The 22,459-nt window shown below is 38.7% G+C and overlaps 1 protein-coding gene across 6 annotated transcripts in view; it reads left to right on the top strand.

The window, feature by feature from the left end:
- Positions 1-22,459, top strand: part of SAMSN1 (SAM domain, SH3 domain and nuclear localization signals 1) — a 179,711-nt gene that overhangs the window by 15,160 nt on the left and 142,092 nt on the right. For 5 of the 6 annotated variants that reach the window (XM_086411776.1, XM_086411765.1, XM_086411803.1 and 2 more), the window contains one exon: positions 2,194-2,325. The exons of the other annotated variant lie outside the window; for it this stretch is intronic. In XM_086411776.1, the coding sequence (XP_086267902.1) occupies positions 2,194-2,325 (132 nt within the window). The remainder of the gene's footprint in view (positions 1-2,193; positions 2,326-22,459) is intronic. 6 annotated transcript variants of the gene reach the window in all.

Genomic DNA, 22,459 nt, shown 5'->3' with positions numbered 1-22,459 from the left:
TACTTAATACAAATGTCTGTGGTTATATTATTGTCAAGACTTCTTGTTTTATTTTTTGTTTCTGCCTGTTTTGGTTTCATCATGGGTTAATTATTTTAATTGTAATATTCCTTTTTTATTTAGCTCATGTGAAGATGATAAATGTTCTCTTTAAATTATTTTTCACCTGTTTTATGATTTTACATTCATGCAATGGAATGGAAATGGAAATGGCTTTATTCTCAGACTGTCAGTTCAGTTGACTTTTTCTCAGCTTTTGATCCCTACATGTGTTCTGGCCGGTGCTGGAGCATAACTCTCATCTCTCTCTCTGAGTGTCTCCGAGTGTCTCGGTCTGTCTTTCCTTCTCCTCTGCGTCTCACCTCCATCCTCCTCTCTCTCTTTTCTCTCCTTCCTGGCCTCTTTACCTTTCTCCATCTAGCTGTGAGGCAAAAATCTCCAGTCTTTCTGAGGCCCCAGTTTAGAAACAAGGTTTGCATTGCTGGTCCAGGTATCTCATCCCAGGGTGATTCTTGGTTTATTACTGATCCAGTCACTGAATCAGTTGGCAGCTTGTCTCTGATCCCAGTTTGCTGGCTGCATTGAATTTTACTTTTCTGGCCTATGGCTTCCTAGAAGCAACAGCCTCGCAGCTTTGGGAAGGAGATTTTTTCCGCCTCCTCCTTTCATTTTTCAGCCTCCTGTGGGTGCTGCTACAGCCCCTGGATTTCATCAGGGTGCTTGCTTCATGTGGAGGACCACCATCACACATTATACCACAAGATCCAAGATCCGGCAGTGCTGCCTGTTTGTGGGCAGACACTTAACAGGTTCAAAGCTTAACCTCCAGTCACCACTTTGTGATTCTGTTAGGCTTTCAACTTTCCTACATGTTTAGGCATTTAGAGCATACATGTCTTAGGACTTAACCTAGGTCTTTTAAATTTTCCCAATAATTCATTTGGAGCTCAAGTTGCTTGAATTATGGAATTGTAGCACAGAGCTTATTGGTTGAAATTTCTAAAGGTAGACAATGTGAATACAATTCAATCTTTATTTTGTTTGAATCTTAACAAGAGGTATTTTTAAAGATGAGAACATTTGTTGTACAATACTATGATTTCTCACTCATTGTTTCAAGCAAGAAAGCTTTTTTTGTAATCCAGCAGACATTTATATTGATGACATCATTATCAGCATCACCAGTTACTATCACTGGAAATTTTCAGTATATTGAGTGTATACCTCTCTCCCTTAAGACTGTCTCCAGCTGATGCCACACAATACAATTTAATCTTAAAAGGAAAAAAATCATAACAAGTTAATTAGTCAGTAAGTTTGCTTCCCAAATACATAGAGTTCACAATAGTGTTACATGTAGAGTCATACATTTTAAAATTCATTATTCCAAAAAGATAAAAACAAGTGAATAATATAACTTATTAATATAAATACTTTAAACATAAATGTTAATGCCTTTATTGTACCTGTGAGATATTTTTGCTATTTCAAAGCATACACTGTATTTAATTTTATTCCGAGTTCTTCTTTTAAGGTGAATGAAACTGCAACTTTACAATTGAGAAAGCTGAAGTACAGATTGTGTTTCTTATACAAGGACATAGTACTAATTGGTATTCCCATCAGAGGGATGCATATAACTAAAAACTCTGACCTGACAGCCAGTGAAGTTTATTGGTGTCCAAAGAGGTCTTTTCTTACCTAGAACTTTATGTTCTCATCATGCTTCTTGAGAAACTGCCTCATTTGGGGCTTCCTTCATGGCTCAGACAGTAAAGAATCTGCCTGCAATGCAGGAGACCTGTGTTTGATCCCTGGGTCAGGAAGATTCCCCTGGAGAAGGAAATGGCTACCCACTCCAATATTCTTGCTTGGAGATTTCCATGAATAGAGAAGCCTAGCAGACATCTGTGGGGTTGCAAAGAGTCGGGCACAACTGAGCAACTAACCCTTTCATTTTCACCAACACTTAGAGTTTTATTTTAATTCCTGGCTCTCTAGTGAGTGCTGAGAATGCCTCTCTTTGCTGTCTTGCTCATTGTTGAACACTGACATACCATAAAGTATAATCCCAGTGCAAAGGATCATTTAGATAGGGTACTGTATAAAGGTGGGTAGATGGTTAGACAACTTTCCAAATGAAAATTATCATTTCCTTATGCCTTAATTAACTCAGAAATCTCTCTACTGCAGGAAGGCTCTATGGACAGCTTATATGAGCCAGTCCCAGAGCAACAAGCTCACCAAGAGAGGAGCTCGGGTAGAGCTGATTCTTTTTTCTCACGCTCTGAGGAGAGTGGAAGATCACACAGCACTCTCTTCACGGTGAGTGAAACTTGAGTGAATCACCTCCTTTCTATTGTGTATGTAGAATCACTTCCTTAAAGAAGCATGTACATATGGCAAAAGACCCTGTTTTCTGAAACTTCTTCATTTACTTTTAATTTCTACTTTTCATGGTTTTGTCTTACGTGATTTTGGCTTATTAGTATGAGCTACCACTTACAAAGTATGTATTAAATGATCATGTAGCTAAAATTATTTAATCAAAAGCAAACTTATGACAAAGAAGTAATTGTATTGCTTTCCAGATGATGAAATTGCAGGAGAGAAATACAACATAACCTGTTAAAGTCTATAAACCATTTAGTGTTAAAGCTGGCAATTAAATACACATTTATATATGTCCACATCAGAAGTTTACTGGTAAACCAGGTCTTCGGGATGAGTGGGGAGAACCTGAGATTTGTAGCATTTGCCAATTCCCATGGTTTGAATGGTCCTACTATGGTTGACTTCAAGCTGCCAATGGTTTAATAACAGGTTTACAATTCCTGAATATTTAATTATTCATTCTTTCTAGCACCAACTTCAGCATACCATTCACTGCTTTAAAATCTGTGCTACTTCTTTACTAAGCTGCTGCTTAAATTTATGGACACACACCACCAACTTACAAAATGTTGAGTATTATTAGGATGCAAAGGCAAATAGTTTTGTGAATTATATTTATAATTACCAGAGGCAGAGAGTTCTCCATGCTCTGCAAAATTAGCCCTGTTCCTGTTTTACAGTGCAGGCAGTTTTCTTAGTCAATTGTGCTGTAATTAAATTAATCCCGTTCTAATAAACTTATTTCATTTCTACTTTGACTTAGGACGATATAAAAAGTCCTATGTCTGCAGCAAATAACGAAATTTTCTATACTTACAGATGTAGAAGTCACCTCTTACCTTTGTAATCACGTATTTCCTCAATAACAGCAACAAAAAATAATATCAACTATTATTTACTCAGTGCTTTCTTTTTGTCAGGGACTATACTGGATGATGTTTTATATGAAATTATTTATGCTGGTCCTCACAGTAACATTATAGAAGTTTAGAAATGTTGAGAAAGGCTAAATAACTTTCCCAGTTAAAGAGAGGATGAGAAAAGATTAGATTAAAATACCTTCCAATGTTATACCAACCTGCACAGCTACCTATTTTATTCGTTGGGGACATTGGAAACTTATTTTCCCAGCTTACCGAATGTTTCTGTTTCCCAGAAACCTAGATCAACTAAAGGCTAATATACTATTATGCGTGTGTGCCTAGTTGCTCAGTCCTGTCTGACGCGTTTGTGGCCCCATGGACTGTAGCCCACCAGGCTCTTCTGTCCATGGGATTTTCCAGGCCAGAATACTGAAGTGGTTTGCCATTTCCTCCAATAAACAAGTTCAATAATAAGTCTCAGTAAGTAAATATAATTTAAAAAATTCAGTGCAGTGGAAACTCCACTCTGTATCCTTTTCAATATCCTTAAAATATTGATGTTGACAGATATGCAAGGCTATGGTTTTTCCAGTAGTGATGTATGGATGTGAGAGTTGGACTGTGAAGAAAGCTAAGTGCCAAAGAATTGATGCTTTTGAACTGTGGTGTTGGAGAAGACTCTTGAGAGTCCCTTGGACTGCAAGGAGATCCAACCAGTCCATCCTAAAGGAGATCAGTCCTGGGTGTTCTTTGGAAGGACTAATGCTAAAGCTGAAACCAGTACTCTGGCCACCTCATGCAAAGAGTTGACTCATTGGAAAAGACTCTGATGCTGGAAGGGATTGGGGCAGGAGGAGAAGGGGACGACAGAGGATGAGATGGCTGGATGGCATCACCGACTCGATGGACGTGAGTTTGAGTGAACTCTGGGAGTTTGTGATGGACAGGGAGGCCTGGCATGCTGCAGTTCATGAGGCTGCAAAGAGTCAGACACGACTGAACTGAACTGAACTGAACTGAAGATATGTTTAAGAGGAAGCAGCAGTATTTTTACATCTCAATGTGAGAGAGAGAGACCGTTTACATGGGGAATGTCAATTGACACTGCAAAATGTAAGCATTTTTTTCTCTATAATTAAAAAGAAAAGGTGAATAGGATTAAAAGATTCAAGATATTTCCTTAAATGTATGAATTTAATAAGTATGCAAGAAAAATAAACAAGTTCATGGCCAACTAGTTTACTAGGATTGTTATCGAACTTCATTTACACTGCAAAAGTAGATGAAAATAAAACATGATTTAAATTGTTACAGCTCTCTTTCCATATATATATGTGAAAGTGGAAGTGAAAGTGAAAGTCACTCAGTTGTGTCCGGCTCTTTGTGACCCCATGCACTATACAGTCCATGGAATTCTCTAGGCCACAATACTGGAATGGGCAGCCTTTCCCTTCTCCAGGGGATCTTCCCAACCCAGGGATTGAACCCAGGTCTCCCACATTGCAGGCAGATTCTTTACTAGCTGAGCCATATATATATATATATATATTTATATGTATTTCCATATATATATAATTACTCAGGTAAATGTATACATTTTATATATGTGTATACAATAAATATATATGTATCACAATTTAACTTTAAAATATATGCATATATATCAACATAAATGTTTATATGTATATAAATATCCACTTGTGATAAATCACTTCCATTGTGTCCAACTCTTGGCAACCCTACGGACTGTAGCCCACCAGGCTCCTCTGTCCATGGGATTCTCCAGGCAAGAACACTGGAGTGGGTTGTCATGCCCTCCTCCAAGGGATCTTTCAGACCCAGAGATTGAACCAGTGTCTCTTATGTTTCTTGGATTGGCAGGCAGGTTCTTTACCACTAGCGCCACCTGGGAAGCCAGTATATGAATGTATATATGGAGAAGAAAATGGCAACCCACTCCAGTATTCTTGCCTAGAGAATTCCATGGACAGAGGAGCCTGGTGGGCTGCAATCCATGGAGTCACAAAAAGTTGAACACAACTGAGCAACTAACACATGCTTATGTGTATATATACACACAGTCACACTGAAAAGCAACTGGTTCAATTATTGATTCCAGTATTCAATTGTTGAATTACACCAATTGTGTCAGATTATTATGGACACCTATTTTATTCCTGATGAAAATGATTCCATAGCTTGGATAAAACAAAATTAGTCTTTTAATCATGAAATTTAGTGATTTTAGAACTTTCCTGACTTTCCATCTAAGTTTCTGAAGAATGGAGCCTTTTTTCTCCTACTACTCTCCCTTTCTTTTTTCCTAATTCAAGGGGGAAAATATTTGGACCAGTTATAATAGTATTGAAAATAGATGCTTCTTTATGGATTAATGTTCTGAAAATACTATGAAAAGACGTCTAAACTTAATGGAATTATTCCTCAACTCTGAGAGTCCTCAGCCCAAATGTGTTTGTAATTTTCCTGTAGGGGAGAGGTATTCTCAAACTTAAACACTTTACACCCAACCCAACCGCATACATAGAGTGGAAATTTATAGTTCATACTAAAAATAATGTCATTTGCCACATGAATTGAAAAGAAAAACAAAAGGAGAGAAGAATCCTAGGCCTCTAGGTTTCTCTTAACCTATTTTATTTATGCATACTTATTAGAAGTGAGAAGGGTTGTAAGATGTTCCAGGGCCCCCAAAGAGAAGATCAGGTGTAGACCAACTGCATAATTAGAGAGATGTTTAAGGGAAAAAAAGTAATGTTGGGATTTTAAATGAAGAACGTCAAAAATATCCAGTTTACATTTTAATTGAATTTCTAGGAGGGATTGGTAATGGAGAGCTAAATAGTCTAAAGAAGAACTTATTTTAAATGAGACTTTACTAAATTTTATGAAGATAATAATAAGTGGTTCATTTATAATATATAGCAAAGCCAGAGAGTTTTGGAGGGCTACTACCAAAAAAAGATTAACAATAATAATAATAGCTAAAAAGTTTGATAGAGTGAATAATCATGCAGCTAAGCAAATATGCTGAAAGAAAATAGACTAACATACTAGCCTAGCTAAAGACTGATTACTTTATTACGTTAATTAAAATGTCGGTTGTTACTGCTTGATTCTGTACCTATTTTAGCACCACTTTATTATGTCTTAAGCTAATAAATGATCTTGAATTAGAAAAAAAGTGAGAACATAAAATGTTTGTACCTCTGCCAGTTTGGGGTTAACAAGATCAAGCCTGAATTATCAAGCTTGCCATCTATATTGATTGGAGAAAGCCAATAATTGTCAGTTTTCCACTTCATTTTGTATCTCATAAATTAAGTCGGTAAGATATTTAAGCCTTTTCAAGTGTTAATGTGTTAGTCGCTCAGTTGTGTTCGACTCTTTGTGATTTCAGGAACTGGGACCCACCAGGCTCCTCTGTCTTGGAATTCTCCAGGGAAGAATACTGGAGTGGGCGGCCATTCCCTTCTCCAGGGGGTCTTCCTAACCTGGGGATAGAACCTGGGTCTCCCAAATTGTAGGCAGATTCTTTACTGGCTGAGCCACCAGGGAAGCCCTTCTCAAAAATGAGCTTAAATGTGGAACAGGGGATGTATCTCTATTATTTGTAGAATGAATAAATATTCATTCAATGAATATTGGTAAGCTAAATGAACGAATCAGTGAAAATTTATTAGTCACGCTAAAGAAAGTCTTAATTATGGAGAAAGTATGATGCAGTGTCATACATGAGCTTTGGAGGTGGGCATTCTAACTTTGCACTTACTAGCTATTTGACTTGTAAAAGCTGTTAAAATTCCCTAGACCTCAATGTCCTCCTCTGTAGAATGAGGACAACAATCCTCTGTATGGATTCAGCCTAGTTCATTTTCAGAGAAGAGCATCCTGGCTTTCCATTGAGTGCTCAAGTTAGAATGACAGATGTATTACAATAGAGCTGTGACTAGAACTGCTGCCCTGGGTAGCCTGTATGTGTACTGCCCATGAGCTAGGAACAGTTTTTACAGTAAAACAATTAAGTATGCCCATTGTAAAGGGAAAGTGTTAGTCGCTCAGTTGTGTCCAACTCTTTGTGACCCCATGAACTGTAACCCGCCAGGCTCCTCTGTCCATGGGGTTTTCCAGGTAAGGATACTAGAGTGGGTAGCTGTTCCCTTCTCCAGGTGATCTTCCCGACCCAGGGATCAAACCTGGGTCTCCTGCATTGCAGGCAGATTCTTTACTGTCTGGGCTTCTAGAGGAGCCCATAAGTGGGCTACAACTATTTCTCCTTACCCTCAGCCCTGCAGCAATTCTACTGTCTGATGCCAGATGAGAAGGGCCACTCCTTTAATTTTTAAACACTGATAAATAAATTATCTCAAATATCTATCTAGTAAGAATTCCAAAGAGTTGGGATAATTGTCACTATTGAATTTTATCAGCTAATTGCTTCTAATTAATTTTTTAGCACTTATTTTGTGTGAGGCACTGTTAGAGTCAGTTGGCATATATTAGTGAATAAAATTGTCAAAGATTAAAAAAATAAATAAAAACAAAAGTAAAGAAGACCATGCCATAGAAACTGTATGTGGCCCACAGAGCCTAAGCTATTTCCATCTGACAATTCATGGAAAAAGTTTGCTGATCTAGCAAGCAACATTTTTAAAAAGAAAAACAGGTAGAAATTAATTTAATAATATTGTACTTAAGTATATGTAAAATATTATTGATTTAATCTTTCAACTTGTAATTATTATGAAAAGTTAATGTGATACTTTATATTCACATAGATTTTGAAATAAGATGTGTATCTTATACATCTCAATTTTGATGCTAAAACTTCAGTGGTTAAAGTGAATCCTGCTCCTAATGAAACAATAAAACGTGTATTTTTGAGCCAGCTTCAATTTCAAAATTTAAATTAAATTAAAATTTAGTTCCTCAGTCAGACTAGCCGTATACCAATTGCTCAGTAGCCACATACAGTCAGAATGGCTACTGACCTGGACAGTGTAGAATTAGAGGCTTGAAATTGCTGGTGATGTTGAGGTATCCAAGTAACCAAATAATATTAACTCCCCACTTTACTTCGGGAAATACAAAGTATAAAAATACTTGATGATAAACAGTTATATACTTTTAAGAGACAAGACTATAGGGAATAAGTGTATTAACCAGCGAGGAAGCTGAGATTAGTGATGTGTCTGAAATGGATGCAGTCAAGACTGCAGTTCTGGCTTCTCAAATACTAATCTTGTTCTTTAACCTCTCTGTCCAAGCATGCGTGTGTGTGTGTGTGTGTGTGTGTGTGTGTATGTTTTGCATGTCTAGGCAAGAGAGTAGGCTAGAGAGTAGGAGAGGCTGAGTGGGAGAATATGTTTTGGGGAGATGAGAAGTGAAGAGGTGGGGAAGACAGAAAGATAAAGAATCCAACCTTGTTATATACACTGAATCTAATCTAATATATATGACATGGCAGAGAGAACTTGAGATGGACAATGAAGTTAATAAACTTGAGTTTCATTCCTGCTCCCCAGGCAGCTGAAAACTCTGTATCCTTGAAAATGTTATTGAACTTCTCTGACCCTAAGTTTTCTGAGCAATAGAATATGGATAAAGATGTCTGTCTCTTGGTTTGTAGTGAGGATCAAATGTTATAACACATGTTAAGCACCTGGCATAATGTATGTTAATGTTCACTTTGCTTCCTTCTACAACCCATCACACCAGGGCAGAGTGATCCTTTAATTTAATATCCTTGATTAAATGACTTTAAGTCAAACTCTCACTTGAGCTTGGATGTCTTTTTAAAATAACTGCTCAAAAAATTTGTAATCAACACTGCTTACCTAAAAGCATTGATTTTTTACCAGGCTGGACAGGAAGAAGCAACAGGATTTATTGTTGATGTGCATTAGAAAACCCAAGATTTTAATCTCCACAAATTGCCTCAAATCATGAACAACTGGTTTGAGTGCAATGTTTGACATTCATTCTGAGATTTCCCTCCATGTGTAAATAATAGTAAACAAGAAAATCTATCACAGTGACTCTTATTATCTTAATTTATATTTCAGGTGTTTCTTTGGTCCATTTTAAGTTAAATATTTTTTAAATGCAAGTTTATTTATTTCTTTATTTTTATGTTCTTACTCATCAACATTCAGCACTGATAAAAAGCACTGGAGAAATCAATTAAATTGCTCCCAGCTACCAGATATTAATGAGAGTGTAATATAGCAGATTCAAACAGAGTTTTAAAGACAAATGATACGATGCATGTCTAACAGTTGGTTAGAGCTCAGCACTAATGAGGCCAAGGTCAAGGGTTTAATCCCCTCTTGGCCAGTTGGTTTTGCTCTGTTCCATAGCCACTGGCAGGATCCATGACCCAGCCTGCCATCTTGGCCATGCCTGCCATTGATCATTAAGGAATCTGGGTTAGAGGATGAGGTGGCACCATCACCCACTACACGGAGATCCACTGAAGGGAAGAACAACCCAGCTGACCAATAGTTTATCTGCCCATGAAGGTTTTACTTCCCTATAATCAGTCTTCAGGCCACTAGTGCAATTCTCAGCTTTCAACTTGGCAGAATTTATGGGGCAAGAGTGGGCTTCCCTGATAGTTCAGTTGGTAAAGAATCCACCTGCAATGCAGGAGACCTCCAGTTCGATTCCTGGGTCAGGAAGATCTCCTGGAGAAGGGATAGGCTACACACTCCAGTATTCTGACCTGGAGAATTCCATAGACTGTATAGTCCACGGGGTCACAAGAGTCAGACATGACTGAGCAACTTTCATTATGGGGCAATGGTAAGGGCATTAAAAGAGAAAACTGAGTTCTTGCCTTGGCTTTGTTTTTAAATAGCACTGAATAATCATTACATAATCTGACTCTTCATTGCCACCTCTATAAGATAATAGGATTAGACTAGATGTTCTCCAAGTCCCCTTGCTGCTGGTTCCATGGGTACGTTTTAATATTTTTTTGGAAGGAACGTTTTTTTTTAAGATAAAACACTAATATTTTCCTTCTGAAACTGAAGGCAGACTTTTAAGATGGCCTTTAATAAACCCTACTGAAAAAATCAGGGTTCTGTAGAGAAACAGAACTAATAGGATGTGGATATATAGAAAGAGAAATTTATTTTAAGGACTTGACCAGTAGGGAGGCTGGCAGGTCTGAAATTTGGAGGGCAAGCTAGCAGGCTTGAGACCCAGGGAAGGGCTGATGTAATAAGGAGTTGAAAGGTAGTCTAGAGGCAAAAACCCTCTTCACTGGGGATTACAGTCTTTTCTTCTTAAGACCTTCAACTGTTGAGATGAGGTCCAGCCACATAATATAAAGTAATCTGCTTTACTCAAAGTCTATTTCAGTGTTAATTTCATTGGTGTTTGACCAAGTGTCGGGTTCTGTGGCCTAGCCAAATTGACCTACAGAATTCACCTTCGTTTGCTTTCTGGTATTTATGTCTTTATGTAATACTCACCTTTCTTTGTGTGTGACTTGATTCCAGCAGAATTTGGCAAAGGTGATAGAAAGTCACATCAATGATTAAGTTATAAAAGACTATAACGTCTGTCTTACAAGCCGACTCTCCCCATTGCTTTCTTGCTTGCATGTTACCGTGAAGCCAGATCCCATCTAGAAGGGGCCCGTGTGGCCAGGAACCCAGAGCAGCATTCAGCCTACAATCAGCAAGGGCAGAGGCCTTCACTTCAACAATCTATAGAAAACAATGCTGTCAACAATCGCTGAGAGAGCTTGGAGGAGGATTCTTTTCCCAGCTAAGCCTTCAGATGAGACCTCAGACTTTTGGGCCAATAGCTTGAATGCAAACCTGAAACAGAGGATCCCCATAAGCCGTGCTCATATTCCTGACACAAAGAACTTGTGAAATGATACATTTGTATTGTTTTAAGGCCTTACATTTTGAAGTAATATATTGTATAGTAATAGATAACTGCTGCTAAGTTGCTTCAGTCATGTCCGACTCTGTGCGACCCCATAGACAGCAGCCCACCAGGCTCCCCCGCCCCTGGGATTCTCCAGGCAAGAACACTGGAGTGGGTTGCCATTTCCTTCTCCAATGCATGAAAGTGAAAAGTGAAAGTGAAGTCGAACTAATGCAGGTCTAAAATTACCTTGATAAGTTATCGGTCAGAGGTCTTTGCAGATAACCAAAATCCAAGTTAGCTCATTTAAACAGAAAGAAATGGATTGCAGGCTTAAAATTTCTCCAAATTGTTGGGAGGTTGAAGATAGATCCTCTAGCTGAGTTTGAAGAAATGACTGAGAAGCACACTGCAAAACTTGCCATCCGGAAGAGAGCCGCTGCTTCCAGCATCATCCATCATAAGTGGTGAAATCCAGATGCCACTATTATAGCAGCAGGCTTCATAACTACACTATCTCTGCTGAGATTTGAGATAATAAAAATGGATACCCACCTTGTTTTTTCTCTCATGTTAGTCAGTTTTGAATCAGTGTTTTCAGTTGGTCCATGTGATGGATAGAACTTAAGACACACATCTTACCCTAATAACGAAAGGATTCTTCTCTCTTTCTCTACTTCTTCCCTTCCTTATCTCTTTCCCTCCTTTGCTTCTCCTTCTCTTTCTCTCTCCTCCTCCTTCTTCTACACATTGATTTTAGGATTAGTGAATGACAGATGTTGGCTACAGCAGGAAATATATATATCAAAAATATCTAGAGATGACATGAAACACCATGTAATTAAATGCTGCATTATAAGTATACAGCCCAACTTCTACAATAATTCTCAGAAGGAATTTCAAAAAAATAATACAATAGGAGCACAAAATGTGAGAGTCAAACATAAAAGTCCCAGCTTTTAAATTTACCAGCTATGTAATCTCAGACAAGTCCTTTAAACCCAGTTTCTTCTCCTATAAAATAAACTGCTTGTTACTTTCACTCATCATTTGAAAATAAAAGGTGACAACCCAGTTAACATTATTAGTGCAGTGGCAGGCACAAAATAGATGGTCAATAGTAAGCGTTATCACTAAGAACATGATTGTGGTTTGTGGTTTAATGGTACAAGTTCAGTGGAGAAGGTAAAATTTAAGCTGGGCTTGAAAAGGAAGAGCTAGGGTTAAAAAATGGTGAAGGGAAAGTAAGTAATAGATTAATGCTGCACCCTGTCTTAGCATCTTCCACAAAAGGCCTTAAAAAGCACTTAGAACTGAGTGTCTTATAAATGGATACATGAACACACCAAAATGTGACATGTCATCTTAGAATAGGTGAGTAATGAAGTCAAAGTAGGTAACTCCCAGGTTGGTATTCTAACCATTCAACTGCATTTCTTACTTGCCTCCAAACTACTAAAATTGGGAATTTTTTTGTTCTGTCTCCATATTAGCATCAGCATTGACATAGCTATTAATAACATAGACACTAAAGGAAGAAAATGAGATTAACAAAGACATCCTATCAGCCAGGCCTTCATCAAACTATGAACAAGAGGAATCAGTGTCAAAACAATGCATGTAATCCTTTTCTTGATTTCTAGATTGTGAAATGACTCATAACAAGTTGACATAAAAAACACAGATCAGCTTCAAATGGGGAGCACGTGTATACCTGAAATTTAAAAAAAAAAAAAAATTAAAAAATTAAAAAATTAAAAAAAAAAAAACTGCACTTTTCTTTCATTTTTATTTTTTATTCATTATATCTAGTCACATATCACTATTCTTCTGCCACCATTTCGTATGTGAACCATTTCTGGTGGTTTTAAATAGTTTCCTCCTGTAAATAGAGACATATATTAAACTAAAATGAAATCAATAGATTAAGGTTAATTATTCCCTATTCTCTTTTTTATTTCCTAAGCTCAGGATACAATTACTAATTGAATCGAATGAAAGCCATGTTATCTCTTTAATCATGTTTTAAAGAAAAGGCTGTAAAGCAAAAAAGCCCATTCCCATTTTAATTTTCTCTTAAAAGCTTCTGTCATCCCTATTGACTTTGGATTGAAATATTGTAGAAAAGGAAACATGGATTGTTTCTACTGGAAGAGTTTTCAAGTTCTTGTTCACCAACCTTCATGTTATAGGTGTAGAGACTAAAGTTCTGAGAAGGTTCTTGGACCTTACCTAGTTTAGTAGCAGACCTGGGAAATCAGGGCTTCCCAGGCAACTGAGTTAGTAAAGAATCTGCCTGCAATGCAGGAGATCCCGGTTCGCTTCCTGGGTTGGTGCCCTCTGGAGCAGGGATCGGCTACCCACTTCAGTATTCTTGGGCTTTGCTGGTGGCTCAGACAGTAAAGAATCTGCCTGCAATGCAGGAGACTTGGGTTTGGGAAGACGCCCTGGAGGAGGGCAGCCAGCAACCCACTCTAGTATTCTTGCCTGGAGAATTCCAATGGACAGAGGAACTTGGAGGGCTGCAGTCCACGGGATCGCAAAGAATCAGAGTGACTGAGCAACCAAGCACACACACCCACTGGGAAATCAAGCCAGGTTCTGGAGTGCCAGTCCAGTGCTTGTTCATTGTAAGAATGGAGCTTGATAGCTTTACCCATCTATTTCCTATCACACTTTTCACAGATTTTCTTCTTGTTCCATTTGGGGCTGTGAGGAATAAATAAGAATGATATAAGTGGCAGGCAACATGAAATTTAAACATTACTTGTCTTTCTCCTTTCTAAAGCCTTCAGTTCAGACTCAGTTGTGTCCGACTCTTTGCAACCCCATGAACCATAGCACGCCAGGTCTCGCTGTCCATCACCAACTCCCGGAGTCCACCCAAACCCATGTACATTGAGCTGGTGATGCCATCCAGCCATCTCATCATCTGTTGTCCCCTTCTCCTCCTGCCTTCAATCTTTCCCAGCATCAGGGTCTTCTCAAATGAGTCAGCTCTTCACATCAGAGTTGCCAGAGTATTGGAGTTTCAGCTTCAACATCAGTCCTTCAGATGAACACCCAGGACATCTCCTTTAGGATGGATTGGTTGGATCTCCTTGCAGTCCAAGGGACTCTCAAGAGTCTTCTCCAACACCACCATTCAAAAGCATCAATTCTTCTGTGCTCAGCTTTCTTCACAGTTCAACTCTCACATCCATACATGACTACTGAAAAAACCATAGCCTTTACTAGATGGACCTTAGTTGAAAAAGTAATGTCTTTGCTTTTTAATATGCTATCTAGGTTGGTCATAACTTTCCTTCCAAGGAGCAAGTATCTTTTAATTTCATGGCTGCAATCACCATCTGCAGTGATTTTGGGGCCCCCAAAATAAAGTGAGCCACTGTTTCCACTGTTTCCAAATCTATTTGCCAAGAAGTGATTGGACTGGATGCCATGATCTTAGTTTTCTGAATGTTGAGCTGTAAGCCAACTTTTTCACTCTCCTCTTTCACTTTCATCAAGAGGCTCTTTAATTCTTCTTCACTTTCTGCCATAAGGGTGGTGTCATCTGCATATCTGAGGTTATTGACATTTCTCCTGGCAGTCTTTTTTTTTTTTTTTAGCTTTTTATTTTTTTTTTATTTTTTTTTCTTTAATAGAAAATTATTTAATTAGTATACATGTGTTCCCCATCCTGAACCCTCCTCCCTCCTCCCTCCCCACACCATCCCTCTGGGTCGTCCCAGTGCACCAGCCCCAAGCATCCAGCATCGTGCATTGAACCTGGACTGGCATCTCGTTTCATACATGACATTTCACATGTTTCAATGCCATTCTCCCAAATCTTCCCACCCTCTCCCTCTCCCACAGAGTCCATAAGCCTGTTCTATACATCAGTGTCTCTTTTGCTGTCTCGTATACAGGGTTATTGTTACCATCTTTCTAAATTCCATATATATGCGTTAGTATACTGTATTGGTGTTTTTCCTTCTGGCTTACTTCACTCTGAATAATAGGCTCCAGTTTCATCCACCTCATTAGAACTGATTCAAATGTATTCTTTTTAATGGCTGAGTAATACTCCATTGTGTATATGTACCACAGCTTTCCTATCCATTCATCTGCTGATGGACATCTAGGTTGCTTCCATGTCCTGGCTATTATAAACAGTGCTGCGATGAACATTGGGGTACACGTGTCTCTTTCCCTTCTGGTTTCCTCAGTGTGTATGCCCAGCAGTGGGATTGCTGGATCATAAGGCAGTTCTATTTCCAGTTTTTTAAGGAATCTCCACACTGTTCTCCATAGTGGCTGTGCTAGGTTGCATTCCCACCAACAGTGTAAGAGGGTTCCCTTTTCTCCACACCCTCTCCAGCATTTATTATTTGTAGACTTTTGGATCGCAGCCATTCTGACTGGTGTGAAATGGTACCTCATAGTGGTTTTGATTTGCATTTCTCTGAAAATGAGTGATGTTGAGCATCTTTTCATGTGTTTGTTAGCCATCTGTATGTCTTCTTTGGAGAAATGTCTATTTAGATCTTTGGCCCATTTTTTGATTGGGTCATTTATTTTTCTGGAGTTGAGCTGTAGGAGTTGCTTGTATATTTTTGAGATTAGTTGTTTGTCGGTTGCTTCATTTGCTATTATTTTCTCCCATTCTGAAGGCTGTCTTTTCACCTTGCTAATAGTTTCCTTTGATGTGCAGAAGCTTTTAAGTTTAATTAGGTCCCATTTGTTTATTTTTACTTTTATTTCCAATATTCTGGGAGGTGGATCATAGAGGATCCTGCTGTGATGTATGTCAGAGAGTGTTTTGCCTATGTTCTCCTCTAGGAGTTTTATAGTTTCTGGTCTTACGTTGAGATCTTTAATCCATTTTGAGTTTATTTTTGTATATGGTGTTAGAAAGTGTTCTAGTTTCAGTCTTGATTCCAGCTTGTGCTTCCTCCAGCCCAGTGTTTCTCATGATGTACTCTGCATATAAGTTAAATAAGTAGGGTGACAATATACAGCCTTGATGTACTCCTTTTCTTATTTGGAGTCAGTCTGTTGTTTCATGTCCAGCTCTAACTGTTGCTTCCTGACCCACATACAGGTTTCTCAAGAGGCAGGTAAGGTGGTCTGGTATTCCCATCTCTTTCAGAATTTTCCGCAGTTTATTGTGATCCACACAGTCAAAGGCTTTGGCATAGTCAATAAAGCAGAAATAGATGTTTTTCTGGAACTCTCTTGCTTTTTCCATGATCCAGCCAATGTTGGCAATTTGATCTCTGGTTCCTCTGCCTTTTCTAAAACCAGCTTGAACATCTGGAAATTCACAGTTCATGTATTGCTGAAGCCTGGCTTGGAGAATTTTGAGCATTACTTTACTAGCATGTGAGATGAGTGCAATTGTGCAGTAGTTTGAGCATTCTTTGGCATTGCCTTTCTTTGGAATTGGAATGAAAACTGACCTTTTCCAGTCCTGTGGCCACTGCTGAGTTTTCCAAATGTGCTGGCATATTGAGTGCAGCACTTTCACAGCATCATTTTTCAGGATTTGAAATAGCTCAACTGGAATTCCATCACCTCCACTAGCTTTGTTCATAGTGATGCTTTCTAAGGCCCACTTGACTTCACATTTCAGGATGTCTGGCTCTAAGTGAGTGTGAGTGATCACACCATTATGATTATCTGAGTCATGAAGATGTTTTTTGTATAGTTCTTCTGTGTATTCTTGCCACCTCTTGCTTAATATCTTCTGATTCTATTAGGTCCATACCATTTCTGTCCTTTATTGTGCCCATCTTTGCATAAAATGTTCCCTTGGTATCTCTAATTTTCTTGAAGAGATCTCTAGTCTTTTCCATTCTATTGTTTTCCTCTATTTCTTTGCACCAATCACTGAAAAAGGCTTTTTTATCTTTCCTTGCTATTCTTTGGAAGTCTGCATTCAAATGGCTATATCTTTCCTTTTCTCCTTTGCTTTTCGCTTCTCTTCTTTTCACAGCTATTTGTAAGGCCTCCTCAGACAGCCATTTTGCTTTTTTGCATTTCTTTTTCTTGGAGATGGTCTTGATTCCTGTCTCCTGTTCAATGTCACAGACCTCCATCCATAGTTCATCCGGCACTCTATCTATCAGAGCTAGTCCCTGAAATCTATTTCTCACTTCCACTGTATTTAGGTCATACCTGAATGGTCTAGTGGTTTTCCCTACTTTCTTCAATTTAAGTCTGAATTTGGCAATAAGGAGCTCATGATCTGAGCCACAGTCAGCTCCTGGTCTTGTTTTTGCTGACTGTATAGACCTTCTCCATCTTTGGCTGCAAAGAATATAATCAGTCTGATTTTGGTGTTGACCATCTGGTGATGTCCATATGTAGAGTCTTCTCTTGTGTTGTTGGAAGAGGGTGTTTTCTATGACCAGTGCGTTCTCTTGGCAGAACTCTATTAACCTTTGCCCTGCTCCAGTCTGTACTCCAAGGCCGAACTTGCCTGTTACTCCAGGTGTTTCTTGACTTCCTACTTTTGCATTCCAGTCCCCTATAATGAAAAGGACACTTTTGTATGTTAGTTCTAGAAGGTCTTGTAGGTCTTCATAGAACCATTCAACTTCAGCTTCTTCAGCATCACTGGTTGGGGCATAGACTTGGATTAACATGATATTGAATGGTTTGCCTTGGAAACGAACAGAGATCATTCTGTCGTTTATGAGATTCCATCCAAGTACTACATTTCGGACTCTTGTTGACTATGAGGGCTGCTCCATTTCTTCTAAGGGATTCCTGCCCACAGTAGTAGATATAATGGTCATCTGAGTTAAATTCACCCATTCCAATCCATTTTAGATCACTGATTCCTAGAATATCGATGTTCACTCTTGCCATTTCCTGTTTGACCACTTCCAATTTGCCTTGATTCATGAACCTAACATTCCAGGTTACTATGCAATATTGCTCTTTACAGCATCGGACCTTGTTTCTCTCTAAAGACTTGTGTAAATATAATTTCATGAATCACAACACATCTAAGGATACTTAAGCAAGTTACCAGGTGGCTCCCCCAGTGCAGAAGACCCAGGTTAGATCTCTGGGCCAGGAAAATCTCCTAGAGAAGGGAATGGCTACCCACCCTAGTATTCTTGCTGGAAAATTCCACAGACAGAGGAGCCTGGAAGATTGCATTCCATGGGGTTGCAAAGAGTCAGACACAGCTGAGCTACTAACACTTTCACTTCAAGGAAGTTCTAATAATAAACAAAAGCAAGTTCTAAAAAATGGTACAAATGAACTTATTTAGAAAACAGAAACAGACTCACAGACTTAGAGAACCAACTTACGGTTACCAGGGAGAAAGGTGGGTGGGGAGAAATATACTGGGAATTTGGGATTGACACATTACGCATAGCTATCTTTAAAATAAGATGTCTTTCCATGAAAAAAAAAATCTGGAAAAGAACCTTTTTGAAAAGGAAGAATCTTTTGTAATTCAAATAACCATCTTCTAAGTAACCTATTTCACCACCTGGATGTTCATAGCACTGTGAGAGGAGTTTGTTAGTTCGGGATTGATAGAAAGCTCACTTAGCTCACCAGTAGACAAATGGCCAAGTTCTCCACAGTTTACCAGCCCTGTCCCTGATGGGTTAGACATAGTACTCATGCATTCTCCAGGTGCTGCAAGTTCTAAGATCTGCCCTGAGATGATGAGCCTTGTGGGGATACCATACACCACCTGTTTCTCTTGAGGAAATCAGAATTCATTAGCACATAGAATTATTACTCTTTGACAGGAGCTAGACGGGCTGGCAAGAAAGTCTACTTTTCACATCAGAATGAACTGATATTGCTTCTGCTGCTTCTTCTTGAATGCATTCTCATGGGGGGATAAAATCTGTTTTCCCTGAGAACTATAGGTTTATTATAGTCATATACTGTGGGGGCTCCAATGTGAAGTCTGGCATCTAAATTCAATGATTCCTGAAGTGCCGGTTTTTAATTAAATGTGCCATCATAAATTACTGGGTATTCTTTGATGATTATGATGATGGCATTCACAAAATGATTAGTGCATTTAAAACACATCAATCTACTATTCATACACTTGTCTTCAAATAAAACTACATATTCATTCTATATAAAATAGATAACCAATAAGGACCTACTGTATAGCACAGGGAACTATCCTTAATATTTCATTATAACCTATAAGGGAAACGAATCTGAAAAAGAGTACATGCTATGTGTCTAAAATGAAATATAACTGAATCATTGTGCTGCACACCTAAAACTAACACATTTTAAGTCAACTGTACTTCAATTAAAAAAAGAATCCAACCCAATCAGACAATTGGCAGAAGACCTCAATGGACATTGCACTAAAGAAGACATAAGGATGGTCAAAAAATACATGAAAAGATGCTCCACATCATTAATTATTAGAGAAATTCAAATCAAAACTATAATGAGATATGACTTCACACTCGTCAGAATACATGCATGCATGCTCAGTCATGTCCAACTCCTTTGCGACCCCATGGGCTGTAGCCCACCAGGCTCCTCTGTTCATGGAGTTTTCCAGGCAAGAATACTGGAGTGGGTTGCCGTTTCCTCCTTCAGGGGATCTTGCCAACCCAGGGGTCAAAGCTGCATCTTTTGCATCTCCTTCATTGCCAGGCAGATTCTTCACTACTGTGCCACCTGGGAAGCCCCAGTCAGAATGACCATCATCAAAAACATTAAACAAATAAATGCTAAAGAATGAATAGAGAAAATGGAACCCTCCTACACTGTTGGTAGGACTCTAAATTGGTAGCGTCACTATGGAAAACAGTATGGAGATTTGTTTAAAAACTAAAAATAGAGCTACCATATAATCCAGCAATCCCACTCCTGACCAAATATCTGGAGAAAACCATAATTTGAAAGGATACATGCACCCCAGTGTTCATTGGAGCACTATTTACAATAGCCAGGACATGGAAGCAACCTAAATATCCATCGACAGATGAATGGGTGAAGAAGATGTGGTACATATATACAATGGGATATTGCTTGTCCATGAAAAGGAATGAAATAGTGCCATTTGCAGCAACATGGATGGACCTAGAAATTGTTATACAGAGTAAAGTAAGTCATAAAGGGAAACAAAAATACTGTATAATACTGTTTATATGTGGAAGCTAGAAAAATGATACAGATGAACTATTTGCAAAGCAAGAATACAGTAGATATAGATGTAGAAAGTAAACATGTCTACCAAAGGGGATGAGATAAATTGGGAGACTAGGATGCACAACTCTAAAATAGATAACTAATGAAAACCTACTGTACAGTACAGGGAACTCTACTCTGCTCCATGGTGACCTAAATGGGAAGGAAACGTAAAAAAGAGTGGATATGTGTATAACTTTGCTATACAGCAGAAAGTAGCATAGCATTGTAAAGCAACTATACTCCACCAAAAATTAAGTAAAAGGTTATGTGCAAAAATACTAAATTATTCATATTATTGCTTTGTTAAGAATATTTTTTTCTGAGTTTTCTGTTTAATAGTGGCATATGAAAAGTGAAAGTGAAAGTCACTTAGTTATGTCCGACTCTTTGTGACCCCATGGACTGTAGCCTGCCAGGCTCTCCTGTCCATGGAATTTTCCAGGCAAGAATACAGGTGTGAGCAACCATTCCTTTCTCCAGGGAGTATTTCAAACCCATGGATCAAACACAGATCTCCTGCATTGCAAGCAGATTCTTTACCATCTGAGCCACCAGGGAAGCCCAGTCGTGGCACATAGCACTATATTTTCTCTTCTTTTTCACATCACTCTCCCTTCTGGCCAACAGCGTTCATTTATGGGATCTCTGATCTAGATGAAGGGTGGATTTTCTATCTGTGTAATCCCAGGTGGCGCTAGTGGCAAAGAATCCACCTGCCAATGCAGTAGACTTAGAGACGTGAGTTTGGTCCCTGAGTCAGAAAGAGCCCCTGGAGGAGGGCATGGCAACCCACTCCAGCATCTTTGCCTGGAGAATCCCATGGACAGAGGACCCTGGTAGGCTACAGTCCACAGAGTCTCAGAGAATCGGAGATAAGTGAAGTGACTTTGCATGCATGCATGCATAGAAGTAGTATTGTGTACTCACTAAGGCATCAGGCATAAAATCTCAGTTTTACCACTTACTGGTTATGTGACCTTATGCAATTTAACTGCTCTGTTCCTCAGTTTATTCATCTGTACATTGAAGATGATTATAACAATATAAACCTCACAAGATTGTTGAGAGGATTAAATGAATTACTACATATAAAGCATTTGGAACTATGCTCGATAATCCATGAGTATTCTGCCATTGTTATTCTGATACTGTGTTAATCAAGAAATTAGAAAAAACAATAGCAACTTGCTTTAACCTCCTGGGCTCAGACTAGCTATAGTTACTAACATTTTCTTTGTGGTGTTGTCTATTCAATAATTTAGGAGACTTCTTCATGTGATTTTTCTCCACATGTTTGTAATCTGGTAAAGAGACAGCATGGAAGAACTCATGGGTTGCAGGCCTCCTTCACAGGGAGATGGTTTGTTATCCAGCACAAAAAACTCCTCCTTGTTTTCAGAACAGAGCTGAAAGCTGGCTACATATTTTTTCATCTCTCTGGTGACTTTCAATGCACTGCAAAATTAACCCACTTTATAAGCATCATAAGCATCCTCTTTGCTAGATGCCTTTTAGAATTTTCTTAAAGGAACTTCTGTGAATTTCCATGTCTTTTTTTGAACATCTGTGGGACCTTTATTGAAGCCTAAAAGGCTAAGAAATGTCCAGACATAGGCTCATTCAGTTTGGGTGCAGCAATCTTGGAATAATGGCATTTTGATATTAAAATCATTTTAATTATGCAAGTGAATTGGCTTTATTCTTGCAAGAGAATGAGTTGAAATAAAAGAAATTGGGTTAGCTTATTTTAATAAGAAGTTATGGCACCCCACTCCAGTACTCTTGCCTGGAAAATCCCATGGACCGAGGAGCCTGGTAGGCTGCAGTCCATGAGGTCGCTAAGAGTCGGACACGACTGAGCGACTTCACTTTCACTTTTCACTTTCATGCATTGGAGAAGGAAATGGCGACCCACTCCAGTGTTCTTGCCTGGAGAATCCCAGGGACGGGGAGCCTAGTGAGTCGGACACTACTGAAGTGACTTAGAAGTATATGTACGTATACAACTATGTGTATCATATTTATGTTCGACTCCTGCCTCAATATCGGAATTCTATGTAACCGTTAATGAATAATTAATCTAATGAGAAATAACATCAGTAAGTACCTTG

This window comes from Bos grunniens, chromosome 1, assembly GCF_055505025.1.
Source record: "Bos grunniens cultivar Pamir isolate PY7600 chromosome 1, Bosgru_T2T1.0, whole genome shotgun sequence".
Classification (NCBI taxonomy): Eukaryota; Metazoa; Chordata; class Mammalia; order Artiodactyla; family Bovidae; genus Bos; species Bos grunniens.
Note: the sequence above shows the minus strand (reverse complement) of the source record. Positions and strands in the feature narration are given on the sequence as shown.